The sequence below is a fragment of the Somniosus microcephalus genome, chromosome 6, assembly GCF_052327205.1.
Source record: "Somniosus microcephalus isolate GS21.2 chromosome 6, FLI_Smic_1.0, whole genome shotgun sequence".
In the NCBI taxonomy this organism is placed as follows: Eukaryota; Metazoa; Chordata; class Chondrichthyes; order Squaliformes; family Somniosidae; genus Somniosus; species Somniosus microcephalus.
The window spans coordinates 80,004,414-80,029,474 of record NC_140992.1 but is presented as its reverse complement, the minus strand read 5'-3'; the positions used below and the strand labels follow the sequence as shown (position 1 = coordinate 80,029,474).

The window sequence follows — 25,061 nt, the reverse complement described above, 5'->3', positions numbered from 1 at the left end:
AGTGAAGTTTGGTCCCTAGTGTATTTAATATTCTTTAATGTAAAGGGAGTAAGTTAAGGTTAGGAATTGGCAGGGCAGTTTGGCAGCATGGAATGCTCTTCCTGTGCTATGTGGGAAGTCAGGGACACTTTCGGTGTCCAGGGCGAACACATGTGCAGGAAGTGTCTCCAGCTGCAGCTACTCAAAATCTGTGTTCTGGAGCTGGAGCGGCGGCTGGAGTCACTGTGGAGCATCCGCGAAGCTGAGATCTTCGTGGATAGCACGTTTTAATGAGGTGGTCACACCACAGATAATAAGTGCACAGGCAGACAGGGAATAGGTGACCGCCAGACAGAGTAAAAGAACTAAGAAGGTAGTGTAAGAGTCCCCTGGGTCCATCTCCCTCTCCAACAGATTTTCTGTTTTGGATACTGATGGGGGAGATGGTTTCTCAGGGGAATGCAGCAAGAGCCAAGTCCATGGCACTACGAGTGGCTCAGCTGCACAGGAGGGGAGGAAAAAAAGTGGGAGAGCAATAGTGATAGGGGATTCTATCGAAAGGGGAACAGATAGACGTTTCTGTGGCCGCAGACGTGACTCCAGGATGGTATGTTGCCTCCCTGGTGCCAGGGTCAAGGATGTCACTGAACAGCTGCAGGGCATTCTGAAGGGGGAGGGCGAACAGTGAGAGGTCGTGGTTCACATTGGTACCAACGACATGGGTAGAAAGAGGGATGAGGTCCTGCAACAAGAATTTAGGGAGCTAGGCAGCAGATTAAAAAGCAGGACCTCAAAGGTTGTAATCTCCGGATTACTCCCGGTACTACGTGCTAGTGAGTATAGGAATAGGAGGATAGAGCAGATAAATGCATGGCTAAAGAGTTGGTGCAGGAGGGAGGGCTTTAGTTTCCTGGATCACTGGGTCTGCTTCTGGGGAAGGTGGGACCTGGACAAGTCGGATGGGTGGCACCTGAACTGGAACGGGACCAACATCCTTGCGAGGAGGTTTGCTAGTACTGTTGAGAGGGGTTTAAACTAACTTGGCAGGGGGATGGGATACGGAGTGGAGCTATAGTAAGGGGTGATGCACAGCCAAATATAGAGGAAAAAACGAGTCAGCCTGGAAGGCAGAGCAAATATGTAACGGCACAAGGGAGTATGCCAAGGCTGAATGGCATTTATTTTAATGCAAGGAGTCTTGCGAGTAAGACAGATGAATTGAAGGTTTTGATGAACACATGGGAGTATGATATTGTTGCTATCACAGAGACATGGTTGAGGGAGGGGCAGGACTGGCAACTCAATATTCCGGGGTATAGAATCTTCAGGCGAGACAGAGGGGGCTGTAAAAGAGGAGGGGTGTCACAATATTAATCAAGGAGTCAATTACTGCTGTAAGGAGGGATGATATCTTAGCAGGTTCCTCTAATGAGGCCATATCGGTAGAACTTAAAAACAAAAAGGGGGCAGGCACTTTGCTGGGAGTGTACTATAGGCCCCCAAACAGTCAGGGGGAGATAGAGGAACAGATATGTAGGCAAATCTCAGAAGTGTAGAAATAATAGGGTAATAATAGTAGGGGATTTCAACTTCCCCAATATTAACTGGGATAGTCAGAGTGTGAAAGGCTTAGAGGGTGCGGAATTCTTAAAGTGCATCCAGGAGAGCTTTTTGAGCCAGCATGTAGAAAGTCCTACAAGAGAGGGGTCGGTACTGGAACTAATTCTAGGGAATGTAGCTGGGCAAGTGGTAGAAGTTTCAGCAGGAGAGCATTTTGGTGACAGTGACCATAATTCGGTGAGATTTAAGGTAGTCATGGAAAAGGACAAAGATGGACCGGAAATGAAGGTTCTAAATTGGGGGAAGGATGATTTCAATATGATAAGGCAGGATCTGGCCAAAGTGGATTGGGATAAGCTACTTGTAGGAAAATCCACATCAGAGCATTGGTAGTCTTTCAGAAAGGAAATAGAGAGAGTACAACGCCAACATGTTCCCATAAAGGTCAAGGGTGGGACCAACAAGCCTGGATGTCAAGGGATATACAAGAATGGATTAGGAAAAAAAGGGAGCCTTTTGGCAGATACAAAGGACTAAAAACAGTGGAAGCCCTAGAGAAGTATAGGAAGTGCAGGGGGGTACATAAAAAAAAAATTAGGAGAGCCAAGAGGGGGCATGAAAAAACACTGGCGGGCAAAATAAAGGAAAATTCCAAGGTGTTTTATAAGTATATTAAGGGCAAGAGGATAACCAGGGAAACAATAGGGCCCATTAGGGACCAAAGTGGCTATCTGTGTGTAGAGCTGGAAGATGTGGGTGAGGTTTTAAATGAATATTTTGCATCTGTGTTCACTATGGAGAATGACGATGTAGGCATAGAAATCAGGCAGGGGGATTGTGATGTACTTGAACAAATTAGTATTGAGAGGGAGGGGGTACTAGCGGTTTTAGCGGGCTTAAAAGTGGATAAATCCCCAGGCCCAGACGAGATGTATCCCAGGCCGCTGTGTGAGGCAAGGGAAGAGATTGCAGGGGCTCTGACACAAATTTTCAGAACCTCTCTGGCCACAGGAGAGGTGCCAGAGGACTGGAGGACAGCTAACTTAGTACCATTATTCAAGAAGGGTAGTAGGGATAAACCAGGGAATTACAGGCCAGTGAGCCTAACATCTGTGGTAGGAAAATTATTGAAAAAAATTCTGAGGGACAGAATTAGTCTCCACTTGGAGAGGCAAGGATTAATCAAGGACAGTCAGCATGGCTTTGTCAGGGGGAGATCATGTCTAACCAATTTGATTGAATTTTTCGAGGTGGTGACTAGGTGTGTGGATGAGGGTACTGCAGTTGATGTAGTCTACATGGACTTCAGTAAGGCTTTTGACAAAGTCCCGCATGGGAGTCTGGTCAAGAAGGTAAGAGCCCATAGGATCCAGGGCAATTTGGCACATTGGATCCAAAATTGGCTTAGTGGCAGGAGGCAGAGGGTGCTGGTCGAAGGTTGTTTTTGTGACTGGAAGCCTGTGTCCAGTGGTGTACCGCAGGGATCGGTGCTGGGTCCTTTGCTGTTTGTAGTGTACATTAATGATTTAGATATGAATGTAGGAGGTATGATCAGTAAGTTTCCAGATGACGCGAAAATTGGTGGAGTGGTAAATAGCGAGGAGGGAAGCCTTAGGCTACAGGACGATATAGACGGGTTAGTCAGATGGGCAGAACAGTGGCAAATGGAATTTAACCCTGAAAAGTGTGAGGTGATGCATTTTGGGAGGACTAACAAGGCAAGGGAATACACAATGAATGGTAGAATCCTAGGGATGACAGGATCAGAGGGACCTTGGTGCGCATGTACATAGATCCCTGAAGGCAGCAAGACAGGTAGATAAGGTGGTTAAAAAGGCATATGGGATACTTGCCTTCATTAGCCGAGGCATAGAATATAAGAGCAGAGAGGTTATGATGGAGCTGTGCAAAGTGCTAGTTAGGCCACAGCTGGAATACTGTGTGCAGTTCTGGTCGCCACACTATAGGAAGGATGTGATTGCATTGGAGAGGGTGCAAAGGAGATTCACCAGGATGTTACCTGGGCTGGAGCGCTTCAGCTATGAAGAGAGACTGGACAGGCTGGGGTTGTTTTCCTTAGAGCAGAGAAGGCTGAGGGGGGACCTGATTGAGGTGTACAAAATTATGAGGGGCATAGATAGGGTAGATAGAAAGGAACTTTTCCCGCTATTAGAGGGGTCAATAACCAGGGGGCATAGTTTCAAGGTAAGGGGCAGGATATTTAGAGGGGATTTGAGGAAAAACGTTTTCACCCAGAGGGTGTTTGGAATCTGGAACTCACTGCATGAAAGGGTGGTAGAGGCAGGAACACTCTCAACATTCAAGAAGCATTTAGATGAGCACTTGAAGCGCCATAGCATACAAGGCTATGGACCAAGTGCTGGAAAATGAGATTAGAATAGATAGGGCTTGATGGCCGGCGTGGACACAATGGGCCAAAGGGCCTCTGTGCTGTATAAATCTATGACTCGATGGGCTGGATTTTCATTCAGAAGTCGGGTTGGAGGTGGGACTACAACCTTCGGGGTTGTAGTCCCACCTCCATCGAGATGCGGCCAATCCACACGATTTTAACTTGATTGACCTTGTTGAGCCTGCCCAGCGGGCTCAGCAGGCCAATTAAGGGCCACCCGGCAACAGGTGACATCACAGACTGAAATTTCATTTGTCAAGACATTTTGACAGATGAAATATCAGCATTTCACAGCTGTTTGAAGCTGTCAAACACTGACAGTCTTACTTCTAACATGAGTCCTTCTCCACAGACTCAGTTAGAAATGTCTCCTGCACAGAAAGCTGCAGGCTGTCACTTTTGACAGTTCGCAGCCATTCTGCTTTCTGTGCCGGTGAGATGAAGGTCATAAGAACATAAGAAATAGGAGCAGGAGTAGGCCAATCGGCCCCTCGAGCCTGCTCCGCCATTTAATAAGATCATGGCTGATCTGATCCTAACCGCCAATCTACCATCACAGAACCATCTCCTGAATCTAACAGAATTAGACACACGAAATAGGAGCAGGATCAGGCTACACGGCCCCTGGGCCCGCTCCGCTACCCACAGGGCCATGTCCGATCCGAACCTAGACTCGTCCAAATTCCTGCCCGCTCCCCGTAACCCTTAATTCCCTTTACTTCTAGGAAACTGTCTATTTCTGTTTTAAATTTATGTAATGATGTAGCTTCTACAGCTTTTTGGGGCAGCATATTCCATGGACCTACCACCTTCTGAGTGAAGTAGTTCCTCCTCATCTCAGTTTTGAAAGAGCAGCCCCTTATTCTAAGACTATGCCCCCTAGTTCTAGTTTCACCCATCATCGGGAACATCCTCCCCGCATCCACCCGATCCAACCCCTTCACAATCTTATATGTTTCAATAAGATCGCCTCTCATTCTTCTGAACTCCAATGAGTAGAGTCCCAATCTACTCAACCTCTCCTCATATGTCCATCCCCTCATCCCCGGGATTAACCGAGTGAACCTTCTTTGTACTGACTCGAGAGCAAGTATGTCTTTTCTCATTCTGGACTTTGATCTGCATTTTTCTGGAAGGAATTAGTATAAATTGGGTAATATAACCTCTGGTCAAACGGGTGCTCTATGTACCACGCATTTCTAGTACTATTGCATGTGGTGCTTTATGTATTGACATACTTTCAGTGCTGTAGCATGGGTACTAAGCATATGATGTATTTTCAGTGCTGTTGCAGGGGATGCTATGAGTCAGCACTCTTCTTTAAGCCCACTCTATTTCTCTGCTTGGGAGTCAGTGATGGGTCATCAGGTTAAAATGATCACTAATAGAGCAAGGAGAAATCTCTTTCTACAGAATGTTGGTGGAGCATGGAATGCTTTACCAGAGGGATTGGTTGGGGCACAGAACATCTTTTAAAAGAAAATTGGATAAATATTTGAAGTAGAGAAAGTTACAGGGCTATAGGGAGAGAGTGAGGCAGTGGGATTAGTTTTGGATTGCTTTAGCGAAGGGCCAGCACAGTTATGATTGATCAAATGGTCTCCTGTGCTGTAAACTCCTATGGTTTTATAGATCTTCAGGGTTACAGCAACTCTGCAAACTTGAAGCTGAAACTAAGCCTAAAGCTAAATGTATGATTTCATCTATTCTAAATTTGGTCTGAGTTCTTCTGTTAATCAGTTAACTGTGGAACATCCAGCAAATACTCATTCAGTCCTTTGTATTAACATTTGTAAATGATTAATATTTACTTACCTCTTTTAAATATTCCTCTTTAATTGCTTTGCTTTTATTTTTCTTTCTATGCGTTATTTTATAAATGTGTCAGCCATGGCTCAGTTGGTAGTAATCTCTCCTCTGAGTCAGTCAGAACGTTGTGGATTCAAGCCCCACACCAGAGACTTCAGCACATAATCGAAGTTGACACTCCAGTGCAGTACTGAGGGAGGTACCGTCTTTCGGGTGAGATGTTAAACCCAGGCCCCGTCTGCCCTCTCAGGTGGGTGTCAAAGATCTCATGGCACAATTTTGGAGAGCCAGGGGTGTTCTCCCTGGTGTCCTATCCAATATTTATCACTTAACCAACATCACTAAAAAAAAAATAGATTATCTGGTCTTTGATAAGGTCAGATGGGGCCTCGGTTTAACATTTCGCCCGAAAGGTGGCACCTCCCTCAGTACTGCACTGGAGTGTCAACTTAGATTATGTGCTGTTTGTGAGAACCTTGCTTGTGTACAATTTGGCTGCCAGGTTTCCTACATTTATAACAATAACTGCACTTGAAAAGTAATTCATTGGCTGTAAAGCACTTTGGGACGCCTTGGCGTTGTGAAAGCCGCTATACAAATGCTAATTCTTCCTTTTTAAAAAAAACCCCAGAAAATGCTGGAAATCCTCAGCAGGTCAGCCAGCATCTGTGAAGAGAGAAACAGAGTTAACGTTTCAGGTTGATGACCTTTCGTCAGAACTTTCTTCTTCTTTACTTAATATCTGAAATGTATTGGCAAAAACGGTTCGAACAATAGCGCTCCATTGCATTTGTAAGCAAATTGAAATTGGTGTAATATTGGCTGTCTGACAATACTGCTGTTTGGGCAGCATCCCAGGGTTGTCGATATAGAAGAATAAATTAATTGGACTCCCTGTAGGTTTGGGATACATAAATATGCCTCATCCAAAAGGATTACACCTACTGGAATACCAAATTACATGCTTTTTTTAACAGGAATCTGTTTGCAGGGGGAAGCAGTTTATCAGGCTCCAGTGAAGCTTTTTTAAGTGTTGGGTAGATCCAATGCAGTACAAGAGAACGTATAGTGATATAAATGGAATGAGTATGAAAATAGTACACTGACGTTTAAATATTGTAACTGGAAGCAATATAATAGACCGACCATGTTGTGTCATTTTTTACAATTTATAAAAATATTTTAAAAATGAAGGCACACATTTAGCATGCAGGTGAAAGGTGCTCAGTATATTTAGAACTATTTTGGCTCCCTGTTTTATCTTAACTTGTCTCCTTGCAGAGAAGCTCCTTCCATTCACTCAGCACTCACATGCTAATGCTTTTTATGTAGAATTGCTGGTATATTTACTTCCTACCACTGCAATAAGGACACACATAGGCTGTGCTGCCACGCTGACTTTTCTAACATGGAAATATAGAAAAATAGGATCAGGAGTAGGCCATTCAGCCCTTCGAACCTACTCCGCCATTCAATATGATCATGGCTGATCCTCTATCTCCATACCATATTTCCGCTCTCTCCCCATACCCCTTGATGCCTTTTGTGTCTAGAAATCTATCTATCTCCTTCTTAAATATATTCAGTGACTTGGCCTCCACAGCCTTCTGTGGTAGAGAATTCCACAGGTTCACCACCAGTGAAGAAATTTCTCCTCATCTCAGTCCTAAATGTCCTATCCCATATCCTGAGACTATGACCCCTCGTTCTAGACTCCCCAGCCAGGGGAAACATCCTCCCTGCATCCAGCCTGTCTAGCCCTGTCAGAATTTTATACGTTTCAATGAGATCCCCTCTCATTCTTCTAAACTCTAGTGAATACAGGCCTAGTCGACCCAATCTCTCCTCATACGACAGTCCTGCTATCCCAGGAATCAGTCTGGTGAACCTTCGCCTCACTCCCTCTATGGCAAGTATATCCTTTCTTAGGTAAGGAGACCAAAACTGCACACAGTACTCCAGATGTGGTCTCACCAAGGCCCTGTATAACTGTAGTAAGACATCCTTGCTCCTGTACTCAAATCCTCTTGCAATGAAGGCCAACATACCATTTGCCTGCCTAACTGCTTGCTGCACCTGCATCTTTGCTTTCAGTGACTGGTGTACAAGAACACCCAGGTCCCTTTGTACATCAACATTTCCCAATCTATCACCATTTAAATAATACTCTGCCTTTCTGTTTTTCCTACCGAAATGGATAACTTCACATTTATCCACATTATACTGCATCTGCCATGTTTTTGCCCACTCACTCAACTTGTCTAAATCGCCTTGAAGCCTCTTTGTATCCTCCTCACAACTCACAATCCCACCTAGTTTCGTGTCGTCAGCAAACTTGGAAATATTACATTTGGTTCCCTCATCCAAATCATTGATATATATTGTGAATAGCTGGGGCCCAAGCACTGATCCCTGCGGTACCCCACTAGTTACCGCCTGCCACCCTGAAAAAGACCCATTTATTCCTACTCTCTGTTTCCTGTCTGTTAACCAATTTTCAATCCATGCCATTTATATTACCCCCAATCCCATGTGCTTTAATTTTGCACACTAACCTCTTATGTGGGACTTTATCAAAGGCCTTCTGAAAATCCAAATACACCACATCCACTGATTCTTCCTTATCTATTCTACTAGTTACATCCTCAAAAAACTCCAGTAGATTTGTCAAACATGATTTCCCTTTCATAAATCCATGTTGACTTTGACTAATCCCGTTGATATTTTCTAAGTGTCCTGTTATCACATCCTTTATAATGGACTCTAGCATTTTCCCTACTACTGATGTTAGGCTGTAGTTCCCTGTTTTCTCTCGCCGTCCTTTTTTAAATAGTAGGGTTACATTTGCCACCCTCCAATCTGCAGGAACTGTTCCATAATCTATAGAATTTTGGAAGATGACAACCAATGCATCCACTATTTCCATGGCTACCTCTTTTAATACACTGGGATGCAGATTATCAAGCCCTGGGGATTTATCAGCTTTCAGTCCCATTAATTTCTCCAGCACTATTTTTTTACTAATACTAATTTCCTTTAATTCCCCTTGGGCCTAGAAATTCAGTTGTTAGCGCCAGATGCTAGCGCCTTAGGAGGAGGAGAAGTGGGGCGCTAAGCGGCTAGCGCCCGGGCACGGCGTGATCTGCGCCTCTCGTGAACTTCACTCAAGATTTAGCGGTGGAGCAAAACCGCAGCGTCCCCTCAGCTGCGCGTGCAGATCCTGACGTCATTTCATGGTGCAATGCCCTTGGTGTGTCCCGAACCGGAACTTCAGTGGCGCCGCCCTTCTGTGCACCTGGCGCCCCCAGCGACTGGTAGAGGGGAACGGTTCCCTGTCGCCGCGGGGGGCGCTATTTATAGGGGACTCTGTTGTGTCAGTACCTTTCTACCTAGACACAATTTAGGACTCAGAACTCAGAGATTCAAACATGAAGTGCTTTATTGGAAGGAAAGGAAGTTCTGGCAAGTTCCGAACAAAGAGAGCTAAACTTAACAGAGAACACCCAACCATTTATCTCCTGTGACAGCGCCACCACAGGTGGGAGGAGAACACAAAATACATAACATTTCCTCCCCTCTTAAATGGAAAGTCCACATTATTCCTCAACAAGTAAGTTACTTTCAATGCACTCAACGAACCTAGGGTAGAGGTAGACTGCCTCAACCCCTGACTTTACCCTGGGGTTTATTCTGCCCCAGACTTGTGGGTAAGTCACTAAGCCTACAGATCCAAGCGTCTTGGAGGCCGCCGCTCTCTGACAGGATACCGGCGGTCATCGCTGGCTTCCACTGCAGTAGGCATTGACACAAGCCTGGATGGAGAAGGTGCCTGTGTCAGTTGAAAGTCCGGAGTTTGCACAGGTGGAACAGTCTCTTTGACTTCCTGTGTTGGAGAAGAGCACTGTGGCAAAGGATGCTGGTTTGCGGTATCATCCGGAAACAGTTCAGGCCAACCAGCCATTGGAGCCTCTGTGGCTGTCTCTGCTCCTAGCAACAGTTGATCTGTGTGTCTTCTCCAGACGACGTCCTCGGCAGTCTCAACCGTGTAAGACACAGGGCCCATCTGCGCGATCACCATAGCAGGAACCCATTTCGGCCCAGTGTTGTAGTTTCGAGCTAGGACATGCTCTCCTGGATGAAACCGTCTCTCCTTGGCTCTTTTCTCTCTCTTTTCAACTTGAGCTTGTTGTTGACGATGGACAACCTGCTCTGCCCTTGGAGGTTTGAGTAAGTCAAAACTTGTCTGCAACTGCCTCTTCATCATGAGCGAAGCGGGGGAAGTTTTGGTTGTGGCATGCGGCTCGTTCCTGTAGGACAACAGGATTGAGCCCTGACCTTGCGATGCCTTCAAGGCGTGCTTCAAAGTTTGCACAAACCTTTCTGCCTGGCCGTTAGTAGAGGGATGATAGAAACATAGAAACATAGAAGATAGGAGCAGGAGTAGGCCATTCGGCCCTTCGAGCCTGCTCCGCCATTCAACGAGATCATGGCTGATCATCCAAACCCTAGCACCCGGTCCCTACACCGACAGCCATCCCACCCAAGCCCTATCCCCGTAACCCGTAACCCCACGTATTTAATCCCCCCTAACACTAAGGGCCAATTTTTTATCATGGCCAATCAACCTAACCCGCACATCTTTGGACTGTGGGAGGAAACCGGAGCACCCGGAGAAAACCCACGCAAACACGGGGAGAATGTTTGCGCAGACCTGATGTGTTGGACACCATTCACATGCAGGAAGGTTGCAAACTCCTGTGATACAAATTGTGGACCGTTGTCACTTACGAGTTGTTCCGGTGAGCCATAACGGCTGAACATCTCACCAAGTTTCTCAGTTGTTTTCTCTGCCGTGGTAGACCTCATCACAGCGACCTCCGGCCACTTGCTACGAGCGTCTACAACCACCATAAACATCTTCTCTTCGAAAGGACCAGCGAAGTCCACATGTACTCGCTGCCACACTTCTGCAGGCCAATCCCAGGGGTGTAGGGTTGCCAGCTGTGGAACATTCCGGACCCTTTGACATGGGGAACATGTTTTGGCTTTCTCCTCAATATTTCCATCGAGACCTGGCCACCAGAAGTAGCTTCTTGCCATTTCCTTCATCCGAACCATCTCACTGTGGCCTGTATGAAACTGTTGCAGTATAGGTTCCCTCAGAGGTGGCGGACTGATGACACGGCGTCCCCAAAGAAGACAACCTGCCTGGACGGAGAGCTCATTTCTTTTTGAAACTTAAGGTTTCAAACTAGGAGAATCTCCTATAGCTCTCCCTCGAATGACATCGTCCATTACCTCAGACAGGACTGGATCGTTGCGGGTGTACTTTCGCACCTGAACTGCAGTGACAGGTGCTCCCTCCACTTGTCTAAAGTAGAAGATGTCTATCTGACGAGGCTCTGGGGGAGTAACAGGCAAGAGTAGCCTCGAGAGACCATCTGCGTTGCCGTGCAAGTCTGATTTGCGATATTTGATGTCGTATGTGTGTCCTGACAACAGTAAAGCCCACCTTTGCATCCTGCTTGCAGCGAGAGACGGAATTCCGGTGTGGGGCCCGAAGATTGAAGTCAATGGAAGGTGGTCCGTCAGGAGTGTGAACCTTCTCCCAAACAGGTACTGATGAAATTTTCAAATTCCAAAAACGATTCCCAAGGCCTCGCGCTCGATCTGCGCATAGTTACTCTCGGCTTTGTTCAAGGTGCGTGATGCGAAGGCGATAGGTTTCTCTTCACCCGAAGGCATGATGTGGGATATGACTGCTCCCACACCATATGGTGATGCATCACATGCTAATTGCATGGGTAGCTTTGGGTCGAAGTGTGTCAGGACCTCCAATTTCAGCAATGCTTTCTTTGCATGGGCGAAAGCTTCGTTGCACAGTTCAGTCCATTTCCATGTTTTGCCTTGACATAGCAACTGATGTAATGGCTTCAGCAATGTTGCTAAGTCTGGAATAAACTTCCCATAGTAGTTAAGTAGCCCCAGAAATGAACGTAACTGGCTCACATTCTGGGGTGCTGGGGCCTCCACGATCGCCTTGACCTTTGACGGCGCCTTATGCAGGCCAGTAGCGTCAATCACATGCCCCAGGTACTCAACTGAAGACTGAAAGAATTCACATTTGTCTTTACGAACTCTGAGTCCGTACTCTTTCAGTCATTGTAGTGCCGCATCCAAGTTCAGAAGATGATCCTCCTCATTTGTCCCAGTGACAAGGATGTCGTCCAGGTAGCACTGGACTCCTGGCAGTCCACTCAAAATCTGATCCATTGCCCTTTGGAATAGAGCAGGGGCCGACGTAATTCCAAACGGAAGGCGGCAGTACCTGTATAGCCTCTTGTGTGTCACAATTGTCAGCAGCTCCTTTGATTTGTCATCGACATGCATTTGTAGATAAGCCTGGCATAAGTCTATTTTGCTGAACTTTTGCCATCCGGCCAGGCCCGTAAAAAGATCATCAATGAGGGGAAGAGGGTACTGTTCCGCAGACAGCACCGGGTTAATAGTCACTTTAAAATCCCTGCAGATTCGAACAGATCCATCCTTTTTCAGGACAGGAACAATGGGTGTGGCCCATTTGCTCATGCTCCCAGGCTCCAGGACTTCATTCTCGACTAAGGCCTCCAAGTTAGCCTCAACTTTTGGCCTAATTGCATAGGGTACAGGTCGGGCTTTGTGAAACTTCGGTTTGCTGTCAGGTTTAATGTCCAGTCTCACGCTGATCTTTTTCATGCTCCCAAGTTCCCCATTGAAGAGTTCTGCATGTTTGTTTAACACTGCAGTCAGACCTGACTCCCCTTTTGACATCATGCGGACTGCAGGCCAGTCCAGCGTGATTTTCTCTAGCCACGCACGTCCCAGTAGCGATGGGTAATTTCCCTTTACCACATATAGTGGCAGTTTTGCAGTCTGTCCGTTCAATTTAACTGTCACCTCAATGACGCCTCTCATGGCCACAGGTTCGCCGGTATACATCTTTAGCACAATGTTTGTTGGCTGAAGGGTAAGATGCTTTAGCATTTTGTTGTAGACAGTGTCTGAAACAAGGGACACAGCCGCGCCTGTGTCCACCTCCATCCGCACTGATTGTCCCTCCACCAGTGGTGACACCCAGTAGCCATTTGAATCACCTGCAACCGTCAGTATGTGCACCTCTTCCTCCTCAGAGGTGTCGCTCCCCTCTGTTTTGCTTGTTCCATCATACTGCACTGAATGAACACTCTTTTTCCTCTCTTGTCCAAATACAGACATTTTGCTTCCATGCTTCCCAGCTCTGTCTGTTCTTTTTTTACCTCTACAGGCGCATTCAATGTGACCCTTTTTGCCACAATTTCGGCATTCCAGCTCCGTACACCAGCAGTCATTAGCGTGATGGCCCGTTTTCCCACAACGGTAACATGTGCCATTCCGCGCACCTTTAGGCTCAGACGACACCTTGTGAACTCTCCCTGTTGAACTCAACTGGTGAGCCTCCTTTTCCGCCATCTCCATGGAGACACTAACTTCAATGGCCTTTTCAAGAGTAAGGTTGTCCTCAGTAAGAAGGCGCTTCTGTGTGGCTACATTTTGCAGACCACACACGAGTCTGTCTCTAATGGTGTCCTTCAGCACCTCCTTGAACTCGCAGTGTTCTGATAACCTTTTTAAAGCAGCAATAAACATTGTCACTGATTCCCCCTCCTCTTGATTCCGTTTGTGAAATCTAAATCTCTCAGCAATAACCAGAGGTTTTGGTGAAAAATGTGCTCCAAGAATTTCCACTAGTTGCTTATATGTTTTAGTTCCTGGCTTATCTGGCTGCACGAGGCTGCGAAGTAAATTGAATGTCTTTGGCCCGATTACACTCAAAAAGGTCGGCACGACCTTTTCATTTGCCACCGCATTCGCCAATACAAAATAGTCAAAATGTTCCGTATATGCACTCCATTGCTCCACATTTTCATCAAAATCACCGATGTTTCCTAATATAGTAGCCATCTCACGTTTCAAATTAAAATTTCTGTTTACTCACTGCACCTGTAACGTACACAGATTCATCCGCTCCTCGTTGCCGCTTGTTGTGTCGGTACCTTTCTACCTAGACACAATTTAGGACTCAGAACTCAGAGATTCAAACATGAAGTGCTTTATTGGAAGGAAAGGAAGTTCTGGCAAGTTCCGAACAAAGAGAGCTAAACTTAACAGAGAACACCCAACCATTTATCTCCTGTGACAGCACCACCACAGGTGGGAGGAGAACACAAAATACATAACAGACTCCTCCTGCATTATAAGTGGCAGCCATTTTGTGGCAATCCTTCTGTGTGAGAGACAGCTATTTGGAGAGAGACAAAGGGAGAGAGCTTTCTGCTTTGACTCAGCGCTTGCACAGGTACTTCTGGCTTCAGGCCAGAGCTTTGCACTTGGATTTAACTTTCAGTGCCATAGCCTTGAGTCGCCACATATAATGGGGGCTGCATTGGGTGGAAATGTTGGCTTACTGCATTGCATTCAAAGGGCTCAGAGACGTCGTGAGAGAGTGCCAGTCATGGCCAGACGGAGAAGGGCCAACAGGCGTCGGCACAGGAGGCCTTACCCACCCAGGGTATACCGCCAGCAGTTGTCATATCTGAACATATCTGAGGAGCAGTGTGTTCGGAGGCTGCAATTCAGAACATAAGAACATAAGAAGTAGGAGCAGGAGTAGGCCATACGGCCCCTCGGGCCTGCTCCGCCATTCAATAGGATCATGGCTGATCCGAACCTAGACTCACGTCCACTTCCCTGCCCGCTCCCCGTAACCCCTAATTCCCTTATCAGCTAGGAAACTGTCTATCTCTGTTTTAAATTTATTTAATGTCGCAGCTTCCACAGCTCTCTGAGGTAGCAAATTCCATAGATTTACTACCCTCTGAGTGAAGAAGTTTCTCCTCTTCTCAGTTTTGAAACGGCAGCCCCTTATTCTAAGATTATGCCCCCTAGTTCTAGTCTCACCCATCAGTGGAAACATCCTCCCCGCATCCACCCGATCAAGCCCCCTCACAATCTTCTATGTTTCGAGAAGATTGCCTCTCATTCTTCTGAACTCCAATGAGTAGAGTCCCAACCTACTCAACCTTTCCTCATAAGTCAACCCCCTCATCTCTGGAATCAACCGAGTGAACCTTCTCTGAACTGCCTCGAGAGCAAGTACATCTTTTCTTAAATATGGAAACCAAAACTGCACGCAATATTCCAGGTGTGGCCTCACCAGTACCCTGTATAACTGAAGCAAGACTTCCCTGCTTTTATACTCCATCCCCTTTGCAATAAAAGCCAAGATTTCATTGGCCTTCCTGATCACCTGCTGTACCTGCATACTAACCTTCTGTGTTTCATGCTCCTCAGCTGTGGCTGCAGATCTCTGTGAAGCAGGTGGCAGATCTCAGTGACCACCTCCCTTCACTCTCCTCAGACCCTTCCCCCCCCCCCTGCTCCCCTCCAGGGAAGACGTGTCCCCACCATGGCCATGGGCTGCCTCGGCTGAGGGTGGCACTGATGGGCCGGCTTCCTCTTCCTCCTCCTCGAATTCAGAATCACTGACAGTGGCAGCTTGAGGGCCCGCCTCCTCACCTGGCGAATCAGCATCTGAAAGCAGGGAGGCACAACAGTTGCTTTAGAGTGAGGACAGGGCGGCAGCGAGGGAGGCATGAGTGCTGCTATGCACTGCATTAGTTCGATAGTGGCAAAGGATGCTGGTGTGAGGCACAAGTGGAAAGAGAGAGGTCAAAAAGATGATGACCTTACCATTGCTGTCCAGAACAGGGTCGGCATCTCCAGTGGCGACGGGGCCAATCAGCCGGCCTGCCATAATGCGCTCCACATGCTGCTCCAGGTCGCTGAGCTCTTTGAGGTCAGGACGGCCTCCCCCGGTCCGTCGCTGCTGCCTGCAATTGTGGGCCAGCTTGCCCTGCAAGAGAAAGGACGGCCCCTAAGTACAGTGTCAAGCCCTGATCTTGCCTGCACTGCCACCCATGGTGGAATAGCCCTGACAGTGTCAAGCCCTCATCTTGCCTGCACTGCCTCCCATGGTGGAATAGCCCTGACAGTGTGTAAAGTGCTGAATGTGCAAGTGGTTTTCATGAGAGTCCCATAGCTCTTGGATGAGGGCTGAGCATTGGGGCTTCCAGGTCCCTTTGGCCAGAAACTGAGGTGCACATGCAGGGATGAACAGGATAGTGGAAAGGGTACTCACCCTGACAACCCGAGTGAGGTCGTTGAACTTTTTCCTGCATTGAAGTGGAGTCCTGGCAACCATGCTGTTTGCCACCTCCCGCCAGGCTTTTCGGTATTCGCTGGGAAGCGGCCTCCTCCCACAGTCAGGGAAGAGGACAGGTCGCCTGCACTCTACTGCGCCAACCAGTAGCCTCAGGGCACCCTCGCTGAAGCGCACCGCTTGCTCCCTAGCCTTCTGCATGGTCCTGGGTGTAGAAATGATGATCCAGCAATGGTCAGGCCTTGCTTCAGGGCTGCAGTGTGCAGGGCGTGGCAGCCAAACAAGTCCACCCTCCCCCTTTAAGAGCTGACCGGCGCCAGTGTGTCTGCCTTCAATCAGCAACTCGCCGCACCTGCGCTGCGCCCGCCCTCGGTGTTAGCACCTTGGCTCGCTGGCTTAGCGCCTTATGATAGTCGTGCATCGCCTGCTTTAGCGCAGCAGCAACCTCTTGGGGCGATGCAACTCAATTTCGGCGAAGGTGGCGCTAAGTTGCGCCGGGCGCTAAGTTTAGCGAACGCCCAGCTGTAGCGCCCCAAATGTGGCGATACTGAATTTCTAGGCCTTGGTTCCTTAGAATTTCTGGGAAGTTATTTGTGTCCTCTACCGTGAAGACAGAACCAAAGTATTTGTTTAATTGCCCTGCCATTTCCTTGTTAGCCATTATAAATTCTCCCGTTTCTGACTGTAAGTGACCTACATTTGTTCTGTGCATTATTAGAAATCAGGGGTGGGGTGAGGGGAAAGGATGTTTATAATATCTTCTTAATTTGGACAACCTTCCTAGCCTGCTGTGCAGAATTTTTTGGATTTATTTCTCACACAATATGAAATAGTAATTTTTGAACATAGCAATTTGGAGTGAGTAAATACCCATACCAGCTCTATAATTTGGACTTTGTATTCAAGACTGAGACGGCTAAACAGTGATACTATATTAGCAGTTGGGGGATTTTCAAATTTTGGCAAGTTGCATTTAGAAATACAATGTGTAGCAAATTGTGTTTTGAGGAGCTAATACTCGCTAACACTCCCCATTCAAATAAACATTTTAATTAAAGAAAATTGCTTAAGGGGACTTGGATAGCTCAATGGGTTAGCATATTATCATTCCATCTTTGGTTTTGTGACTTTGGTTTGCAAATTCAGTCTAATATGTGTCAGCACATAATTTGACAATGAATTAGAAATCGCATTCAAAAATATGGTTCTAACAAAATAGTGCTTTTAATTTAAAAAATGGCCCAAGGCCTAACTTCACAGTTAGACATAAGGAGAAAGACAGCTAGCCAGGAAAGAAGAGATTAGGAGGAGTGTTTGAAAGCTTGGCCAAAGAGATTAGTTCTGAGAAGATTTTTAAAGGTAGAAATGTTTAGGGAGGGAGTTACAGAGAGTAGAGCTGAGGTGATTGAAGGCTCTGTCACCAGTGATGGTCCAACGGGAAGGGGTGAAAGCAGAGTAGGTCTGAGTCAGAGGAACAGAACATTTAGGAGCAGATATAGAGCTGGAGGAAATTGCAGAAATAGGGTGGGGCAAGGTCCAAGAAGGGTTTATATACAAGGATGAACACTTTAAATTTAATGGGAGCTAGTGTAGATCAATGAAATGGGAATGATGGGTGAGTAAGAATTAGTATTGCACATGATACTTATGGCAGAGTTTTGGACAAGTGGGAGTTGTTTGTGGGGGATGGAGAATTGGAGCCTGCCGAAGAGGGCTTTGGAGTAGTTGGGCCAGGTCAAAGGCCTGTATAAAGGTTTCAGAGCAGAAGGGCTGAGATTGGGCAGAGATGGAAGTTATGATGGATAGGATGCAGGGTTCAAAGCTCAGCACAGGGTCTAACGTGATGCCGAGGTTATGAGTGGTCTGGTTTAGTAGCAAGAGAGCAGAGTTTGTGGCAGGAACTGAAGACAATGTTAAGCTGAAGATCTTGTCTTGGATGTCAAACATGCTGTCTAACGGCAAAGAGGAGGTCAAGGTCTCGAGATACATGACACAGAGATAGAGTTCAGTGTAATCTGCAGTGTAAAAGCTGCCCCCATGCAGTTGGATGATATTGCCGAGGGGGTTCAAGCATCGAGCATTAGGGTATTCTGGAATTGACAGTTCAGGGAGGTGAAAATAAACCATTTGTAGAGATGCTTTGGTTGTGTTCAGATAGGTAAGAATGGAAGCGTGCAAGGGCAGTCCCGTGAACCTGGATAATGGAGGAAAGGCACTTGAGGAGGTCATATGGTCAGCCATATTAAATTCTATAAAGAGCTCAAGGAGGATAAAGAGGGATAATGCACACAGTTGCAGAGGAGGTCATTTGTACTATGTGTGGCTAGTGCTGTTTTGGCCCTGTGAGGAGAACAGATACCAAACTGGAGGAATTGAAGTGGATTTCCAGGGGACTTGAAAGGCACAACACATAAGGAAAGGGAGGTTGGATGTCTTGTGGTATGGATTATAAAGAGATGTAGGAAAATTCACACTGATGCACTAAGAAACATTCTTCTGAAGTTAGGACAGAATAAAGGGAGGTTGTTCATGTATCTGGCTGTATTAGACCTGAGTGCGAGTGCTTGCTGAAGACACCAGCTGCCCAAACTGGAAGAAGATTCTGTTGCCCAGCATTAACACCTTTCATCTAGATAAATGTAAACTGTACATTAAAAAAATAAAATAAGTCTGCTGTAGTGTGCCAAATAGAATATGGTGACATGTTGGATTATTTCTTTCTCGTAGTGAACTGACTACAACTCACTGAAGCCCACAGTACCTGGGAGTTCTCTAGTCCACTTGTGCATCAAGGTAATTGGGAAAAGAATCAGAGGCAAGATGTGGAGCATTTCTTTTTCACAGCGAGTTGTTAGGATCTGGAATGCGCTGCCTGAAAGGGTGGTGGAAGCAGATTTAATAGTAACTTTCAAAAGGGAAATGGATAAATACTTGAAATGGAAAAATTTACAGGGCTGTAGGGTAGGGGCAGGGAAGTGGGACTAATTGATAGCCCTTTCAAAGAGCTGGCACAGGAACGATGGGTCGAATGGCTTCTTTCTGTATTGTATCATCCTATGATGTATATTCGTCGCAACATATTCTTTCTTGCTACTTTAAATAAAATGTATTTGTGGAAATATTTTTCTTGCATAATAAAAGTGCATGGATCTGAACTATTCTATTTTACAGTTAACCATGCTTTGTGCTGTTTGATCATTTAGTTTTGAGATATACAATAGTCTCTCAATGTAATTATTGGAAACAGTCCACAAATCAAAATCTGTTCCTTTTTAAAACGTTACCAAAATGTTCAGTGCTGAAGAGTCTGTGAATTTCTCTGAAGCCAGAATTGCTCCATTATTTCTATAGTATGCATATTTTAAATATTGGTTTTGATAACTATCACTAGCAAGGATATCAATACGGATGCTAGCTGCTGATACTTTTCAGTTACATTTGTAAGTGCAGGATTCGTGCCTGAGGTCTAAATTCACTCAATTATACCTTTTGTCTTCTTCCATTTGATGGGCACTAGAATTTTTCCACATCAGCAAGCTCCTTTCAGAAGCCACCAAAAGGTCACACCCGCCTCAAAACAGCTCTGTTTCCCTGCGTGACTACGGTATAATTGGCTGATTGTGTTTGTGGTGATTGACTCACCCCTCCCCCATCGCAGTGCCAGATAGATGCTGGCTCCCTGAGGAGAGTTGCTGCGATCCGCTCTGCTCCTCACAGACGAAGGCAGAGCCATTACGCAGGTTGCAGCTGCAGCAGAAGCATCCATTTTTGTCTGATACCAGCTTCGTGCCTCGCAGGGGTTAGCATTTGTCCTCCCAGATGCTGTAAATCTGAACTCCGTACAACAGCTCTTAATTCTTTTAGTCTGTAGTGGCAGCTTTTCATATGATGCGCTGAGATGGTACACCAGGAGAACTGTGCTTATCAGGTAAAGATGTCGTGATGCGTAGAAAGGTGCACTTGACGTCTGCTTCGCTCGCTTTCTGCACAGCAGCAGGTTGCTGCATTTTGTATTCTGCTTGTTCTTTGTAACATAGTGTAATGGTAAATAAAGTGGCTTTTAAAATATTTTCTGAAATTGGACTGTTAGAGTAGAATATAATGGCAGCGTGTGAAGCTTATACAACAGTCCATTTTACTGCAGAATTTATTGTGCGTGCGTATAGGAAAAGGGGAGGGGGAAAGAAGAGGAGGAGAGAAGAGGAAGAATCAAATACAGAGCCAGAGGGAAGTTAAATTCATCAGATTAAGACGTTGTTCCAAGACAATATATGCAGTGTCACAAAACATTAATTGATGTTTTAGTTACATAATTATGAAAAAAAATTGCATTTGGGACAGTCAGACAGATTGCCCAGTAGCAATTAAAGTTTTTTTTTCCCTGGTATTACTGTAACTAATGAGTTCATGTCCACTGGGAATTCTGACTATGGCGGAGTGTATGCAGCAATGTATCTTTGTAATGTTGTAGTTACTATCTATAGTAAAATGTGCAATAGATATGTAAAAATTGATATGATCGTGGATATTGCTCCTTATTATTGAGATAAAAGGAATGCTAAATAGGCATGCATTCCTTAATGATCGCTAAATTGAGTTTTGATGGAAACAGATTATGATTGCTGTTCTAGATGGAATAACAACTGTAATAGCAGTTTCAGTTTATCAATAACCAAACCATTTCAGTATTAAATTGAAGAAGCTAACCAGGGCCACAAACGCAAGTGACCTAAAAGGAAGTGCTTTGCTTCAGTAGCTGGAATCCTCTGGAGGCCTCTGTCAATGCTCTGTCTGGGCAAGAGGCAGACATTTACAGTAAATCAAGGCCATCATCAATTATCAACTTATAAGCACAATGCAGGGCTTAAAAATTGCACCTGTCTACAAAAATTAAATGTCGTTTAATTTGCCACAAGAATAGTATTTACAGTATAATAATTATTTCACCTGTTGTAAGAATTTATCTAAATCAATTGTAATGCATCCATAAAAATTGGTGAAATGGTTTTCCACAAAATAGATGGCAGGACTAATATAGCGAAAGCAGTAGAGCATGTCATGTTTGAAACTGTACAGTACTGTATACAGCCTGCATCTTTAGTACTGTGTCCAGATTTGGCCACTGAGCTACAAAGGGAACATTCAAACCTTGGAGGCAGTGCAGAGAAGAGCTATTGGGCTGAACGCAGCACCAGAGGTGTGCGTAATGAGGAAAGGCTGCAGCAACTTGAGGTCTTCTGCCTTGAAAGCAGGCAGCTCAGAGAAGACCTCAATCAAATTTTAAAAATAGTTGCTGGTATAAACATAGTGGCCTAGAAATTCAACTGCACAGCGCCCGTTCTTCAGGCACTAAATGGCCTCCTAAGCCTCCAATATAGTGGGAAGGAAGTAAACACCCATTACGAATCAGAGTGCACTGCCTGCCATATTGGTAAATGCCAAAACATCGGCGGGCAGTGGCCACACCTGAAACCGGGGTTAGGCCTTTTGCAAATGCAAATAAGGGACCTGTAGCCTATTTGAAGTCACACTGCAAGATTGGTTTGTCCTGAGGCAAACAATTTATTCCATAATTTATCCCTTAACTAACATGACGAAAACATATTATTGGTCACTAATTACCTTGCTGAGCGCAAATTGGCTGCGGTGTTTCCTACATTACAGCACTGACTACACTTCAAAAGTACTTCATTGGCTGTAAAGCACTCTGGGACATTCTGAGGTTATGAAAGGCACTATATAAATGCACATTCTTTTCCTTCGAAGCATTTCTCAGAGTTTTAGACCAGGATAAAAGCTGTCCAAATGCAGCCACCAAACAATGCAATAAAACACACACATGTAGACTCCTTCCCCCAGAGCCCACAGTCTGTGTACTTACATGTGCCGTTAATTTTCACAACCTACATTTGCATTTGAAATAACCAGACACTGCTTTAGGATAAGAAGTTATTTCATTTCACTTGTAATGCTTTAAACACATCTTGCAGGGTGATTTTGTATTATGCATGTGGAGCTCTGTTTAACTCAACACAATAGTCCTGATTTTAACTAGGAGCGGGAATCGGGCGGGCAGGCGGGGGGATGGGGAGGGGAGGTGCGAGAGGAGCGGTGAACCCCCAACCTTGGCGGCGTGGGGCCCAAACGATTTTAACTCCTGAGCCTCATTTGCATGCCGCCTGTCAGCGACCCGCTTGAAACCGATGGGAAGCGGCAGCTGGCCAACATACGGAAAAGGAATTTGGGACGGCAGGAGGTCGCTGGTCGGCACCAAATGAATGGTCACCAGCAACAAGGAAAGTTTTGGGAGGCTTCGGCAGATGGGAAGGGAGGGAATCCAAGGCAGGGGAGGCCTAATCTTGCCTGATGGTGCTCAGAGGAGTACTCGCGATCCTCCTGGCCCCACAAACAAAGAAGAAAAAAAAACATGTGTTTGGGCCTCTTCTAGTCCCAAATCCTATTCTGACACCTCGATCTTCATCTGGTGGGAAAGCCATAAAGGTTTCCTCGCTCAGGCCACAGTTAAAATTACTGTCAGGACCAGATGACGTCACCAGACCCAGATGTGAATATTTAAAGAAGGACTCCACCAGCTTCAGGTAGATGTCCTTGCTGATTGCTCAGAAGGGCAGGTGAAAATTTAAGATAGCAGGATCCATGCAGGATGTCAGCAGCTAAGTCACCCAGCCAATTCTAACTGCCAGTCCGCCCAATTTCCGCTGATGGATTGAATTAAAATTGCCCCTAATGAGTCAGGACTTCTCTTTTACTGATGATATGGGGACTCGGTTGTCATGTAGTTCTACTCTTGTGCATCTTTAAAAAAAACCTTTTTTAAATCTAAAAGTAACGAAGGAGAGAATTGCTCTTGGTTGTATGGATCTGTGAAACTGCAGGATCAAGCTTGAAATATGTGATGGGTGCCTTACTCTATGAACTGAGCCACCATTTTGCACTTCACATTTTAAGGGAAATTTGTTTTTCCCTTTTTTGAACTTTAATCACTGGGGTCTATGAACTGGGCTCTTTCATAACTAGACAATAGCAGCTTTTAAACTGAATGCTCCAGTTGACAGTGACGAATGCAAACACACCCGTAAGGCTGGGAAATTTTTTGCTTTGCCAAATTAGTTGACAGTGGAGGATGCTACAACTTGAATAACTGAGACTATTCATTTGACCACATAAAGCAGGCATTGTTTATAGCATAAGAAAGAGCTGAATATTGATGTGCTTGAACCTACGCACTTCTTTTCTGAATTGTTTTCTTGGTCATAGGAACATTTTTATACGTTCTAGGGCTGTGTTTGGAATGTAACAAAGAGCACAACAACAAATCCAATGTTGTAGTAACTTGAGATTTAGGGGGGGAAATTTGTGGTCACCAGCAACTGCAGTTAACGGCCGCTGGAAATGGCTGCAATGCTAACTGAGTGAAATTGGTCTGGAGGCCATAGAGATAGGTGGCGCAGCACTCACCTGCCGTGCAACGATGCCCTGGTGGCGTTGCTGGAGGGATCCGGGACGAAGTTTCTGTCCAGATGCAGCTTCCCACTGCCTCTGTGAGCAAAGCTGTGGAGCTCGCAGAGAATTGTGGGTAATGAAGAGGTCTGCGAATTAAAGGGGCCATGCACACAGAAGCAATAGAAAATAAAATGCAGTGATTCAATATATTTTTCAGCCCTTTCTACCTTTTTAAAAAAAAAAAGTCAACATTTAAAAGAAGTTCCAAATGTGAATATTCAACTGTTCAAGCTGAATTACCTTCCTAACCTCAACAAATGGGGAAACTGCCTTAGCACTAACACAAATGGCTCAGCAAGCCAGGGAAGGGGCACCCAGGGTCTCACACGCTGCACTCCAGCTTTGTGTGGGGGATTAACACTGCAAGAGCTGCTCTCTACCCACGGGGGCCAGGAGGGCCTCCAGAAAGAATGATGTGGGAGTACATCACTAAGGCCGTCACTGCCAGCAGTGTCGCCCCCACCACCTGGCTCCAGTACCCAAAGACCACTGGTCACGGTCAGTGAATGCATCTTCAAAAGCCGTCTCCTTCCAACTGCACCACCAGCCTAACACACTGCTCAATGCTCAACCCCCAATCACTCACCTACCAACAATCTGCACCAATGTCGAGACACATCTTCCATTCCTAGCCTCACCTCACCCGCTTGGAGGAGACAGTGTAGGCCATTCTTGGCAGGGGCATGGTTGAGCCCTTAGCCAGTCAAGCAGCATGTCGACCTGAGACGTCAACTCTGTTTTTCTCTCCATGGGTGTTGCGTGACCTACTGAGTATTCGCAGCATGTTCTGTCTTCTCAAAGGCCTTCATTTACCATCCGAGCCCTTGCAAGCGTCCAGCAGCACTCCCTACACACTTTAAAAAAAACTTTTCACATCTATTGCAGCAAGGCCACCACTTCAATAAAATCAAAAAACCCAGTCCAATCCCTTAAATTCAAACTTACCCGAATGTGTGTCCATTTAAAAGCTGCAAACATCACCATTGTCAGCCCCTGGCGTGCTTAGGACCCACTGCTAGGGTCGAAGTTCGCGTTGGTGACGTTAAGTCGGTGTTGCACGCCGATTGATGTCACTGCGCCGCCATTTTTTTCCCAGGGCGCTGCCAGTTACCATTTCATTGTTGGTAAGGAGATGAATTTCTAGCCCTTACTTTTTTTTGTATAAAATAACTTTATTTCATGAAGGCGATCGTTATAAATCCAAACAGGAGAACAGTCAAATACTTAACAATGGTCAGTCAAAGTTAATACTTTAAAGAGAAAAAAACATACACTGGTAGTGTAGTTTTAATACATTGTCTTAAACAGCATTTACAGAAGGGCACATTGAGAGCATCATTGCTCACATTGTACATTGGTTTTAAAAGCTTCAGGGTTTGAACAGGTTGGCACCAGTCAGATATTTGGTTCACTAGTGTCTATCCTGACTTTTCTGGGGCAATGTTGGACTGAGTTACTGTTCCTATGCACCAGGAAGTGGATGGTGCTGAGCTTTTATTTCAGTTTGGCATCAGACTGCTCCTCTTTGCAGGTGTGTTG

General features: G+C 45.8%; 1 protein-coding gene across 4 annotated transcripts in view; it reads left to right on the top strand.

The window, feature by feature from the left end:
• schip1 (schwannomin interacting protein 1) overlaps window positions 1-25,061 on the top strand; it is a 258,448-nt gene that overhangs the window by 61,145 nt on the left and 172,242 nt on the right. The window contains exon 1 of one of the 4 annotated variants that reach the window (XM_085990428.1): window positions 19,675-19,926. The exons of the other annotated variants lie outside the window; for them this stretch is intronic. Within the exon in view, the coding sequence (XP_085846554.1) occupies window positions 19,897-19,926 (30 nt within the window). The 5' untranslated portion in view covers window positions 19,675-19,896. Of the gene's footprint in view, window positions 1-19,674; window positions 19,927-25,061 lie in introns of those variants that run through there. 4 annotated transcript variants of the gene reach the window in all.